Source organism: Nelumbo lutea, chromosome 1 (assembly GCF_056320005.1).
Source record: "Nelumbo lutea isolate HS-2025 chromosome 1, American lotus-T2T, whole genome shotgun sequence".
Classification (NCBI taxonomy): Eukaryota; Viridiplantae; Streptophyta; class Magnoliopsida; order Proteales; family Nelumbonaceae; genus Nelumbo; species Nelumbo lutea.
The window spans coordinates 108,802,151-108,816,637 of record NC_142684.1 but is presented as its reverse complement, the minus strand read 5'-3'; the positions used below and the strand labels follow the sequence as shown (position 1 = coordinate 108,816,637).

Sequence of the window (14,487 nt, the reverse complement as noted above, 5' to 3'; positions counted from 1 at the left end):
GGAGATGTGGTGCAATCTGACGGGTATGGTCTCGCCAGATAAGAAGCTTCTTGAAAATGTCACGTCGCTCAATAGTGAGCTACCTTGTAGCGAGCTCCTGAAGGTATCCCAAGGTGATTCAACCTTAGGTTGCCTTTGGGGTAATCTTCTTGCCTAAGTATTGGAGCGAGTTGATTCTCTCTACTCGCGAGTTGGGATAGACTTGGCTTGGAGTATTCCCTTTCAGCATACTGGGGTCATTGAGCTCACGTTGTAGCGAGCTCGTACCGTGGCGAGCTGTAATGTAGCGATCTGTCCTACGAGGACTTTAACGAGCTCGTTACTCAGTTGTAGTTAGGCTATCATGCTGAGTTGTTGCTTATGTTGAGCCATGTACACGTGTTGCCTTCTTAGGAGGTCGGGTCAAATCTCCCTCCATCATGAATCAACAAGGTTGGGGACTCACTCACCCAAAGAGAGGATTCTCTCAACTCTCAAATAAGGCTCTAGGCTTTTCAAAACAAAGGGAAGATCTCTATGCCTTTGGCTTGATATTACAAGGCTTTATAAATGGAATAAACTAACTATTAGAACATTAAATGTGAAGACTAGCTGTTGGAATATTAAATGTAAAACTAATTGTTACAACATTAAATGAGAAACCTATTGTAGGAGTTGTTGAAGATTTTAATGAATTTGATGTTAGAAGTCTACAACAACTAGCCATATGATTCTATGTTTCTTAGAGCATGATTGTGGACTGCATCATCTCCCCCTCTTGAAAAAAACTCATCCTCAAGTTTTGATGTAGAGATTGTCTTCCATAATTTTTCATCAATATTATTCAAGTCTTCATCATTAATCAAAGCAATTTCTAATGCGGATTTGTCCTTCCAGTGAACCAAATATTGTGTGTAAGTGCCTCGTCGCATACTTGTTGAACGTATATCAAGAATATCAATTATCTTTGATTTTCCAAGTGAAGATGAAATTCCCAAATCAGCAACAGTGGTAGAGGGCTGATTTGGGTCACCATGAAAGGATATAAATCAACAATGTTGAAGATTGGACTAATTGCCATTCTGCATGGTAACTTAATCTTATTTGCATTGGGACCAATTTTCTTTTTAAGATGCCACAAGGGCCAATCTTCTTATACTTAAGCTTGTGATAAGTACTTGTTGGAACCTTTCCTTCCTCAAATATGCCATAACCAAATCACCTTCTTAGAATTCGAAGTGTCAACGATGAACATTTGTAGTTTCTTTATACTTCTTATTCACCTTTTTGAGATTCATTCCAACTTACTCTTGAATTTCATGGATGTGATTGGCAAACTCCTTAGCTTCTATGCTACTCCTACCTTGATTGAGAAATGGCACTCTATTTAGTACATGACTTGGACTCCTTCCATAGACTACTTCAAGTGGAATCTTTTTAGTAGATTGACACTTATAATTGTTATATGCAAATTCAGCTTGGGGCAAAACAAAGTCCCATTGGCAAGGATGATCACTTGTAAGACATCAAAGTAAATCATAAAGAGAACGATTCACTACTTTAGTTTGCCTATTAGTTTGTTGATGGTATGCACTTGAGGATTGAAGTTGAGTGCCCATGAGTTTCCACAAAGTGCATCAAAAATGATTTACAAATCATAAGTCTCTATCACCAGAGGTGATGCTCTTAGGTACACCATGCAATCGAACAATTTCTCTAAAAAAAATATGAACAATATGAGAAGCATCTATAGTGTTTTTACATGCAATAAAATGACGCATCTTTGAAAATCTATCAACAACCACAAAGATAGAATCAAATCATTGTTTTGTTCTTGGCAACCCAAGCACAAAATCCATACTTATGTCTCCCAAGGTTGAGCTGGAATGGATAGAGGTTGGTAAAGTCCATGATTTTAAGTTTTTCCTTTAGCCCTTTGATATATCACACATTATTGAACAAACCGCTCTACATCTTGGTTTAATTTAGGCCAAAAGTAACGTTCACAAACCATAACAATGGTTTTATCTCTTCCAAAATGGCCACTTAAGCCTCCATCATCTAGTTTTCTAAAGGATAAAGTTTTCTAAAAACAAACCTTTCGATTTATTGCATCAACTACTTTATTCTTTGTACCTGACTTGTGATGAATTACAAATGTATACTTTTGGAGGTATGAAACGCACTTCGCATGTCTAGCATTGAGCTTTTTTAAGCACTTAGAAAACGAAGAGATTCATGATCAAAGTATAGTACAAACCCCCTATGAAAGAGGTAATGGCGCCAGAACCTTAAAACTTGTACTATAGCATAAAGTTCAAGGTCATAAGTGGAATAACACCTTTTGGATTCATTTAGCTTTTCATTGAAGAAAGTTATTGGGTGTCTCTTTTGACTTAATATAGCCCCAATCCTTACATGAGATGTATCACATTTTACCTCAAATACTTCTTCAAAATTAGGCAAGGCTAGAATGGGTGCCTCGGTGAGCTTTTTCTTGATTAGATTAAAGCTATCTTTAACTTCATTTGTCCAAACAAAACTTTTGGATTTTATGCAATCAGTTATGAGAGCAATGACTGTACTAAAATTCTTGATAAACCACTTATAAAAAGTAGCTAAGTCATTGATGCTTCTCACTTCAATTATTGATTTTGGGGTTGGCCATTCTACAATAGCTTTGACCTTTTCGTCATCAACCTTAATACCTTGAGATGAGACAACATAGCTTAAAAACACTACACTATTAGTCATGAAAGAATACTTCTTAAGATTAATGTATAGTTTCTCCTTGCGCAAAACCTGCAATACTTGTTTCACATGGTTAATATGCTCACAAGGTGAAAAGCTAAATATAAGAATGTCATCAAAATAAGCAATCACAAATTTTCCAATAAGAGGTCTTAAAATTTGATTCATTAACCTCATGAAAGTACTGAAGGCTATTAGACAATCTGAAAGGCATGACTAACGACTCATAAAGATGATCTCGTGTCTTAAAAGCAGTTTTCCATTCATCATCAGATTGGCTGCGGATTTGATGGTACCCACTTCTAAGGTCAATTTTTGAAAATACTTTTGCCCCATGCAACATATCTAACATGTCATCAAGTTGAGGAATAGGAAAACGATATTTAATTGTTATTTTATTAATCGCTCAGCTATCTACACACATCCTCTAAGTCCCATCTTTCTTGGATGTAAGAAGGGCAGGTACAGTACAAGGGCTGGGGCTTTCTTGAATAAACGCCTTATTTAACAATTCATTCACTTGCCTTTAAAGTTCAGCATGTTTTGTCGGACTCATACGATAATGGGGTAAGTTTGGTAAAGGGGCACCAGGAACTAGGTCAACACGATATTGAATATCAAGCACAGGTGGTAGTTCACTCGGGAGCTCCTCAGGTGTGATATCAATAAATTTGCTTAGGAGTTCTGTTAAACATGGAGGTATTTCTTCCTTCTTTTCCAATCTAATGGACTCATGGACTATAAGGGCATAAGCAATAGAACCTCCTTTGCAAGAATCCTTAAATTGCTTAAGGAATAAAAGACTACAGTTTTCTTCTCTAGTCAATCTTCAAGGTATTTCTTTCAAAGGAGTCAAAATATGCTTTATTCCATTGAGAAAAAGGGAATAAATATTTTTCCTACCATCATGTTGGACTTTTCTATCATATTGCCAAGGACTAGAGGTGTAAATCGGGTCGTGCTGCCCACGGTCCAACACGAAGTTGGACCCGCCCAACACGGCTCGGCACGATGGTTCGTAGGCTGTGCCAGGCCCGACACGATCATGCGGGCTATGTTGGGCTTGGGGTTTTAGGTCCACGGGCTGGTATGGCACAACACGACCGAGCAAGCCATGCCGCTCGTGGCCCGCGGGTCAACACGACCCAACACAGCCTAGCATGACCTATATATATTGTTTATGTATATTTTATATATATTTATATATATATATATATAATAATATATAGGATATAATATATTAATAAAATAAATAATTTTTATCATACTAATTTATTTTATTATTGTATATATAAGCAATTGTATACACAAAATTCATATATAATTAAAATTTTAAGTTTTTTTGTCATTTTTTTAAATGGATAGTTTTGGACCGACGCACGGCCTGACCTGGCCCAAGGCTCGGCCCAGGGGCCAGCCCGACTCACAGCATGGCATGGGGCCAAGGCTCGGCCCACGGACCAGCCCGTGCCGGCCCCCAAAATTTTCACCGAGGAGGGCAACACGACCCGTAAATGGCCTGACATGACCCACTTTACACCTCTACCAAGGACGCCGAAACAAAAGATGGCATGTGTCCATGGGCAATACATCACACCAAATCTCATCATTATATTTTCCTATTGAGAATTTTATCAAGCAAGCGTTCATTAATTGGAACTTCACCCCCTTCCTAAACCAAGAAATTTTATATGGTCTAGGGTGTTTCTCACATTTTATATTTTAGTATCTCAACCATTTTCCTAGCCACCATATTTTCACAACTCCCCGAATCAATTAGAACTAAGCACTTCTTACCATAAGCAGTGCAAAAAGTATGAAAGATATTACTATGCAACCATTGGTCATCTTCCTTACTTTTAGGGGCTGCCAAAACTAGTCTAATCACAAGACTCTTGGCGTCTCTATTTGGGTCACATAATTCCTCACTAGCTTCATTTTCATCTTCTTCAATAAGGGCAATTTCTTCAACATTTTCATCGATTAAGTTCAGTCGATTGTTAAACTTTCTAGTGAGACATTCATTACGACCCTTTTTATGTTCCTTCAAGCCCTTCCCATTCTGTTGGTTGGGTCCATCAAGTGTTCAAGTCATTATTTTCCTTTCTTTAGAAGCCCCAAAAGCGGTTTTCTCAACTCGCTTAAGGGAAGCCTTTTTAATTTCACTTCCACTTTCAAAGCCATTTGGTAAGCTTCTTCAATGCTACTTAAGTGGTGCAAAATTATTTCATCTTGAATGGATAATTTTAAACCACTTAAATACCTTGTAACTAATTGGTCATCAGTTTCTTGTACATTCATCCGACTTAAATATTTATAAAATTCTTCGGTATAATCAGAAACACTTAATCACTATTTTGGTGGAGATGATGAGTTTTCAATAGAGAGTTTGAGAATAATCAGGAGGGAAGAACTTCTCATCCAATTTGATTTTCATTTCGGCCCAAGTATTAACTTGTCGAATTCTTCTTCATTCACAACTTGGTATTGTTACCACCAAACTAAGGTATGACCTTTGAGTTTTGTAGCAAAAATATTGACCTTTATCTCTTATGATAATTATTTCCACTCAAAGAAAGTTTCTAAGGATGCAATCCAATCATAATAAAATTCAGGATCGAGCTTATCGTCAAAGTCACAAACATCAACACAGATGCTCTTGTCAGTTCCTTCTAAAGCACGTACAAGTCGATCCATATCCCAAGCTTGTCGCAAAGGTGTTGATCTTGGTGATGCTCCTCTAGTAGAACTTGATGTTTTGCAATGATCCACTTTATCAGATGCGTTTGGTTCTTTAAAGGTTTGCTCCAAAAATATGGTTGGGCAGGTGGGATTGCTTGTAGAGGCTTGCCTAGAGAGTCTATGTAACACATCTTCCATCATGTGTTGAATGGTATTGTAAGATTGTTTTAATTCATTGACTTTTTCTCATAATTAGGCATTCTTTGTTGGAACCTTGTGTTGATTCTTAGACCGATCTCTTGGCATGGTGTCTCATTTCTTTGAAAGTTTCGGATATGCAGTCAGATATGTCATTCGAATTTGCATTGCTTATAACTTTTCTTAGAAAATTCGGATTGATGAACCATTCATTGCATTAGACAGTAAACTCAAAGATCTTTCCAATGATTTATAACCTGACCCAATTTGATGAAGATTTCACTACCGAAATTGGAACGTGAATTGATCTATTTTCTAGAATTGTAACAATGTGTCTAGATGAAGAAAGCGAGTAGAGCAAGCGAATTATAAGCTCTAACTCACACTGCTCTGATACCAATTGATGCAACAAGTATGAAGGAAAAATGTAAAAATAAATTTGTTTAGAGCATTAAAGAAAAGAAGAAGATTGGATGAAACTCTATTAGTATGAGACTTACAATATAAAACAACAAGGTTGGGGACTCACTCACTCAAAGAGATGATTCTCTCAACTCTCAAAGAAGGCTTTAGACCTTTCAAAACAAATGAAAGATCTTTATGCCTTTGGCTTGATATTACAAGGCTTTATATGGGAAATAAATTAGCTATTAGAACATTAAGTGAGAAGATTAGTTGTTGGAGTATTAAATGCAAAATTAGCTGTTACAACATTAAATTAGAAACTAGTTGTTAGAAATCCACAATAACTAACCTTATGATTCGATGTTTCTTGGAGCCTGATTGTGGACTGTATCACGTGAGTTGGGTTTGAAACCCACATCTAATTTCTTATTATTTCTTGTTATATAAAAGCAATAAATAAGTAAAATAACATAAATAAATAACAAAATTTCCAATTATTTGATTAAGATATAAAACAACACATAAACTATCAAATATCCTTTACATCTAATTCAAAGTATTATTAAATTCAACACTTAGTACATAAAGTTTATATGCTTGCCAACAATATATAAGTTGAGGAGGATGGGTTTAGCCTAATATCGTACCCTACCTGTAACATACATGTTGTAGAATCCCATAACCCAATTTGCCCCAAAACCTATCCTTCAAACAAAAAACCCGCCTCGTCGAGGTGGTAGGAGTGGATACCCTCCGGGTATGGTAGAAATTGACATCCCTAAACCCAAGATGTTTAGTTAAGGTTGAGTTGGACCTATGTTGGTATACTTAGGCTTAACTTTGAACTTGACCAAGCTTGAACTTGAAGTTTGAGGCTTAGGATTGACCCAACCCACTTAAGTTGCACCTAGCAGGGACCCGTGCAATGTATGGACTTTGTTAAGCAAAAGCTAAACAACAAAAGTACATAAGAGTATACAATTATTTTATATTTTAACATTTTAAATAATTAATAAGTAGTTATATTTTATATACTACTTTTAATATTTTTTACAATACAAAATTAACAATAATTAATTTTACTTAGGTTGTTCATCAAACCGGTGAAATCGACTAACATGACCCAACTCGACTCGAATTGGCCATTTGTAAATCAACAAAAAACAAATCGACCCAACTATATATATATATATATATATATATATATATATATATATACATATATATACTTATTATCAAATATTATTAAATCTATTATAATTATTTTTATGTTTTTGATAAATTTGTAAGGTTACTTACTCGGGTAAATGCAATTACCTAGATAATTTTTTCTCGGAAAATACTTACTCAGGTAAGTGCATTTACCCATATTCTTTTATTTCTAAGGTAAATAAGACAATGACCATTTTAGCAAAAAAATGTCCATTATTAAAAGAGACATTTTTGTCCCATTCAAATATAACCAACTTTCGCCCCGTGTGGAAAAGTTATTTATCCACCTAGGAGATGGATATCACTTTCTTAGATAAGTGATACTTAGAAAAATAAACTTTCCCTGATACTCACATAAAGCTGAAAAAAGAACATGAGATTCTTGATCATTAGGAACCAAAATTCCATTAACCAACTTCCCCCCTCTCCAAATCCAAAAAAAGGACTCCCCCCAATAAGTTAGATTAAAAATTACTAAAATATTATTAATATGATAAATAAAAATTATTAAAATATTAATACAATTCAACATATCAATTGAAAATGCGTATTAAATACCATGTTAGCTGGGTACGCGTAGTAGAAATGCGTATTGAATCCCACTATTACCATCTACGTTAAAAAGTTGGTGTATCGTATTAAATACCCAAAAAAAAAGAAAATAACTTTTACCAGATTTTTTTGATAACAAATTTCTCCGAGACTTGAAAGTAATGATAATAATCAAATCAACTTTACTAATAAATACAATATAGATTGGAGGGCCCGGCAGATAAAGCTGTGCTCTGCAGATAAATCACCCATTTGGGAGGGATGAAGCGTGCAGCCGCTCGTGTTTTTTGGGGTGAGTTCCACTCGGCTGTCCATCAGTATTGCCTCTTTGAATAGTTTATTTGGAGTGCTTCAAAGCAGCTGAACAGCTTAGCTGAATCTTCAGCTCAGCGCCCCTGCCTCCAAACAGACCCTATGCAACAATGACAAACATACACATTTAAAGCACATATCCCTTAGATCTACAAATACAACATAACAAGGTTCCTGTGTGCAAGAGACGATCTTCAACTGGATGAACTGTGGACACACAGAGTTGTTGAAAGAACTCTCCACTTTTTGCCGATCTTCAACTGGATCACATTGCAAGTTATATATACAGTCATAAAGCACAAACAAAGTCACCACTTGTTTCAGTATCATCTATGTCAGCATCTGAATCCATATCATCAAGATCCGTGCTGCCTCCAATGAGATGACTGCCAAGCTTGGGCCCTTCAGCTGGTTTCCGTGCCTCTTGTATTATAAATAATGTATCTTCAATACTTTGAGATGTATCATTTATGTCATTGCTCTGCAAGCTAACTTCTCCTTCCATTAATTCTATTGGCAAGTTCTTTAAGAACCATGGGTGCATTATAATTTCCGGAATGGTTATCCTAAGGAAAAAAAGTGAAAGCTACTAAAGAGAAGCTCAAAAAAAGAACAAAAAGAAGATGAAAATTTCCATGAAATAGTTGGGTACAAAACCATAAAACAGATTACCTTTTCAGGGTTAGCCACAAAAAATCCGGGATAGAAGATGTTTACATTCCAAGGACACAAGGACATAGTTGGGAATAGAGTAGTGGACACTAAGTATGCGCTGCCAGAAGTCATAATACATCCAATTTAAATTCGATAACAGAGGAGTGAGCTGTGAGCAGGTGGATGAATTACAGTTGCTAGCATTCCTCACCCCGATTGTCTTGCGAAAGTTCCTAGGATCATCAGGATCTTCAAAAGGATAAGCGCCAACCAGCATTACATATAATGTGACCCCACAAGACCAAACATCTGCAATCTGTAGTACTCAACGATTACATAAAGCATTTTAAAGTGAACAAATTAAAACTGAAGGACGTTAAAAATGGTTAAACTGAAGTGAATAGAAGATAGATACATCATTAATATCACCTTTCCATCATATTCCCCTCTTGATAGGACCTCTGGTGCAATATAAGCTGGAGTTCCTACTTTTGATTTGGGTTGAGAAGGGAAGACAGATGACTGCAAGTCAAGGCGAGGTTCAGTTAGTAAACAGAGTAATTGAAGTGATCAGGGCCATTTAGTTTCAGTAAATATCAACTACCTTTGAATACTCAAAATCACATATTTTAAGGCGTGGTGCTGTGCCCCCATCCAAAAGTGTGTTTTCCAGTTTAAGATCTCTATGACAAATTTGCTACAATAAATAAGCAAATTAAAAGGGTTCAACTAGAGATTTAAGAGAGAGTTCGTTCTTTCATGAAAGGATGCACTAATCATTTAAACAAGAAGGGTGAGTTATACCATTGAATGACAGTAGCTGACCCCCGAAATAAGTTGTTGAAAGAAAAACCTTGCCTGATATACATGAGCAGCAATACCAAAGGAGATCTTCAATTAAATACTATACAAGCACCAACAGATAGATATATTCAGGCTGCAGGGAGAACAGGTAACCTTATATTACTCAGCAATGATACTTTGTTCCACAATTGCCATCTATGGATACAGATGCATCAATAACTACAAACTCAAATAGACAGTCCATCTTTTAGATGTGAAAGAATCCTAGAAAATAGCATAATGATCAAAGTCCAAATAACATTACTACAAACACTTTCTATCACCAGTAACCACAGCTCTAATGTGTATAATACAAGATTCTCATTTTTCATCATGACATTTCTTTATTTTACCTCATCTTCACTGAATCTACCAGCATTACATATCCTCTCAAAGAGTTCACCGCCAGCAGCATATTCCATGACTATGGCTAGATGAGTAGGTGGTAGAAGGACCTGCAGGAATTAGGCTTGTTATACCTGAATATCCATTTTCCAATAAAAGCAATTGTGGTCCCTTTTTGTTTGAGATTCCCAAATGACTGAATGAATGCTTAAATAAAAATAACTGAGATAATCCTATGAGCAGACTTCAAGTTACGTCTTTGAGCATGATACACGAATTAAATCAGTACTTGACCATTCTCAAAATTCAACTTTAATATCATAAATAAATAAAAATAAATAAAAGAGATGATGGACAACTACTAAACATCCTATCAGGATAAAATTGCTTCGAAAACCCTTGTCCACCTAAGAAAGTGAAAGAAGCAAGCTCAACCACGAACAGTTTTTCTCCCAGCACCAAAGTGGTTAATACGATTTAAATTTTTTAGTGATTCAAACCAGAGTAGCTGTTCTTTTTAACAAAGCATAAAAGCATATAGACGTTCAGTTTTTATTTTACTAAATTATAAAGAAATAAAGGGGAAAACCCCAAAAATACTGACTAAATGCAAAAAGAGAAGGAATATGGACAAAGTGTAGCATATTCTGTTGTTGATTATAAATACTCTGCTCCTTGGACAGATACTTCTAGTTAAAGTTGTTAAACACCCCAACAAAAGAAAAAGAAAGAAATAAAGGGGGAAGGGCATTTAGAAAGTAACAATAAAATTAAACACACCTCCTTGAATCTAATTATGTTGGGATGCCTCAAGGATCTATGGTTCAGTATTTCCCTCCGTACATGTTCATCAATCTGTAACCGAGAAAACTATCGATTACTCCACGGCAACAAAAATCCATACAAGAATTCATGGTGAGAGTAAGTACATATATGGAAAAGATGCAATGAGAAGGAAAGAAATAACGAAAGAAAATCAAATTAGGAAACCCGGAAAACAAGCTAGGGGGTTGGAGCAGATACCCTACCTTCCGGAAAACAAGCTAGGGGGTTGGAGCAGATACCCTACCTTCTGCCCTCTCTCAATGAGCTTGACAGCGAAGATGTTAGGATTACAATTAGTAACTGAATTCGGAGTCTCTGTTGTAATTGAATCAGGAGTCTCCGATACCCCTTATCCTTGTACATCTCCGATACCCCTTATCCTTGTACATCTTCTTATCCTTGTAAAGATAGGATCTCGACTGTATATATTTCGGCATTCTGAGTAAATAATATGATGAAAGCAGAAACCAAAGAAGCTCTGGTTTTTCATGGTATCAGAGCAAGGTTACTCTGGAGATTAACGGCGGCAGCGGCGATTGATCAGCGGCGACTTCGAACCAGTGATCAGCGGCGACTTCGGATCAGAGATCAGCGGCGACAACGTTCTGCGTTGTGCTTCAGTCCGGCACTGTGTTTTTCGGACAAGCGGCGGCACTTCGGTGATCATCGTCTCCTTCGACTTCAAACCAGTGATCAGCAGCGACTTCGGATCAGCGATTAGCGACGACAGCGTTCTTCCCTGTGGTTTTTTTCAGTTCGGCGCTGTGCAACGATCGATCAGCGGCGACTTCGAACCAGTGATCAGCGGCGACTTCGGATCAGCGATCAGCGGCGACAAAGTTCTGCGTTGTACTTTTCAGTCCGGCGCTGTGTTTTTCGGACAAGCGGCGGCACTTCGGTGGTCGTCGTCTCCTTCGACTTCGAACCAGTAATCAGTGGCGACTTCGGATCAGCGATTAGCGGCGACAGCGTTCTGCCCTATGGTTTCAGACCGACGCTGTATTTTTGGGACAAGCGGCGGCACTTCACTGTTCATCGTCTTGTGGCCAATCGCAAACAAAGAGGTACGACGATTCTTAATTAATAATATGGCAAACTCAACAGAGGAATTGGGAAATTATGAGTTGTCAATGTGGCAAGTGCAAGTGCGACATATGGAACCGTTGCCAAATTTCAAGAATAAAGTTTAAACTACGACGCGTGCAAAGGAAGAAAAGCTGAAGCTGTGGCCTTGTAGCACACAAAGGAAAGAGGCAAAGTGAGGGTAGAGACAAGAATACAGTATGTATTCACTGCAATAAGACTGGCCATGATGTAGAGTCTTGTTTTCAATTGATCGGCTACCCTGAATGGTGGGGTGATCGGCCGAAAAATAATACCCATGGAATATGCCGAGGGCGCGGTGGATAGAAACAATGAACATGGGTAGGAGAAAAAGGTCGTGACAGCCAAGCTAAGGCCAATACAACCAAAGCCTCTACACAAGGCAATACGTCTCAAGGAGAATCAATAGATGTAGTCAGGACCGGGTTAAATGGATTGAGCAGTGAGAAGTGGAACATGTTACTCAATTTTTTGAACACACAGAAAGAAAGGAGTCAATGAGTAAATGGTAAGCAAAAATTGTCTGAATGGATAATAGACACAGGGGCCTCTCATCATATAATAGGAAACCTAAAGTCAATGAGAGACAAATAATATCATTCTGTGCTCTGTCGGGCTGCCAGACAGGAAAGCGACGATATCAGAAAAAGAAGGCACAATTGCACTGGACGATCACTTGAAACTGACTAGTGTTTTATATATGCCTAGTTTGAATTGCAATTTACTTTCTGTATCACAATTAATTGAGGAATTGAATTGCATCGTCTAGTTCACTTACAAATTCTATATGATACAGGACCGCAATACGAAGATGCTGATTAGAGCGGGTGAGCAGCGAGAGGGATTCTATTATTTCCGGAGCATTGCATCAACAAGAACAATGAAGACTATAGAGAACAGAACGTCAAATATTTGGCATTAAAGGTTGGGGCATCCTTCTTATAGAATTATTAAATTGCTACCTTTTCGTACTAAGCATACTGACAGTAGTAAGGGTTGTGATGTATGCTTCCGAGCTAAACAATGTCGGGAAGAGTTTGTTCCTAGTAATAATAAAGCATCCGATATTTTTGAGTTAATTCATTGTGATTTTTGGGGTCCTTATAGAATTGCAGCTTCTTGTGGTGCACATTATTTTTTGACCATAGTGGACGATTTTTCTAGAGGCGTTTGGGTTTATCTTCTGATTGATAAGAAGGAAGTGGGACAAGTCCTTCGATTTTTTTTTGCTATGGTTCAAAGGCAATTAAACAAACCTATTAAGGTGATCCGTACTGACAATGGGACTGAGTTTGTCTGTTTGGCTGGTTATTTTGTTGAAAGTGGCATTATTCATCAAATCACTTGTGTCGGGACCTCTCAACAAAACAGGAGGGTTGAACGCAAGCACCACCACATACTCAAGTTGCCTGTGCCTTGCGCTTTCAAGCTAGTTTGCCTATTGATCTTTGGGGGGAATGTGTCTTAACCGCATGCTATCTGATCAATCGGACACCGTTCATTCTGCTAAAGGGAAAGACTCCCTATGAAATGTTATTTGGGCGACCTCCTTCTTATGATGCGAGTCTTTGGTTGCTTAGCATATGCGCACAATCCTGGTCATGGGGGGGATAAATTTGTTAGTCGAAGCAGACGATGTGTTTTTGTCGGGTATCATTTTGGGAAGAAATGATGGAGCTTATATGATTTAGAGTATGGCATGCTTTTTGCTTCCAGAGATGTTACTTTCTTTGAGCATGAATTCCCGTATACACACAAAGAGGATGCACGACCAAACAAAGCACAAGATTGTGAAATTAGTGGGATAGATAAGGTGTTGGTACCATCCACTTCTTCCCCTGGACTTGCAAATGGCGAGACGGAGACTAACCAGCAAAATGAACTCGCAAAAGAAGGAGTCAATGTAGAAGAAGGAGCCCACGTAGACCCGAATACCAATGCACCCATGCATCCTTCTAACGTCACCACAGGAAATGCAAGTGAAGACAGACCTGACGTCAGGGGGGTGGCAATGTTGAGCAACAACAACATACTCATTTGGGGCGTGGCCATCGACAGAAACAACAGTCCACAAGGTTAAGAGACTGTGCTTCACACCACACAGTGCTTGAGTCCCTCTCCTCGTCCCTTTGCAAGCTCACTCGGCTAATCACATTCTGCAAGTAGTCCTTATCCCATAGATAACTATGTGAATTGTAACAATTTTTCTTGTCGATATCGTGCTTTCTTGGCAGCTATCACTGTAGGAGTTGAGCCCACTTCTTTTGCTGAAGCCATAAAGGATGAAAAATGGAGGGATGCTATGCAGAAAGAAATACAGGCACTTGAAAATAATCAAACATGGACTGTGGAGCCTTTGTCATTCGGAAAACGAGTCATAGGATGCAAATGGGTTTATCGAATCAAGTATAACGCTGATGGGACAATGAAAAGATATAAAGCTCATCTCGTGATTTTTGGGAACAAGCAAGTTGAGAGAATTGATTATAATGAAACTTTTGCCCCAGTTGCAAAAATGGTTACTATCTATACCTTCCTTGCAATCGCAGCGACTAGAAATTAGGAGCTTCATCAAATGGACGTACATAATGCATTCTTGCATGGTGATCTACATGAGGAAGTCTA

At 37.8% G+C, this 14,487-nt stretch overlaps 1 protein-coding gene across 1 annotated transcript; it reads right to left on the bottom strand.

Moving 5' to 3' along the window:
• Positions 1–7,884: 7,884 nt before the first annotated feature.
• LOC148876703 (serine/threonine-protein kinase SAPK2-like) lies at positions 7,885–11,082 on the bottom strand. Its single transcript, XM_088967957.1, has 9 exons — positions 11,003–11,082; positions 10,714–10,788; positions 9,942–10,043; positions 9,550–9,603; positions 9,350–9,442; positions 9,175–9,267; positions 8,957–9,061; positions 8,778–8,863; positions 7,885–8,657 (listed from the first exon to the last, which is right to left on the bottom strand). The coding sequence occupies exons 3-9, from the start codon at positions 10,008–10,010 to the stop codon at positions 8,381–8,383; spliced, it is 777 nt and encodes a 258-aa protein (XP_088824083.1). The 5' UTR covers positions 10,011–10,043; positions 10,714–10,788; positions 11,003–11,082; the 3' UTR covers positions 7,885–8,380.
• Positions 11,083–14,487: the final 3,405 nt, after the last annotated feature.

Coding starts and splice junctions, on each gene's coding strand:
- LOC148876703 (XM_088967957.1), bottom strand. CDS start 10,010: ATGGAATATGCTGCTGGCGGTGAACTCTTTGAGAGGATATGTAATGCT. Junction 9,604..9,941: donor GTAGATTCAGTGAAGATGAG/GTAAAATAAAGA, acceptor CATGTATATCAG/GCAAGGTTTTTCTTTCAACA. Junction 8,864..8,956: donor ACTTTCGCAAGACAATCGGG/GTGAGGAATGCT, acceptor GACTTCTGGCAG/CGCATACTTAGTGTCCACTA.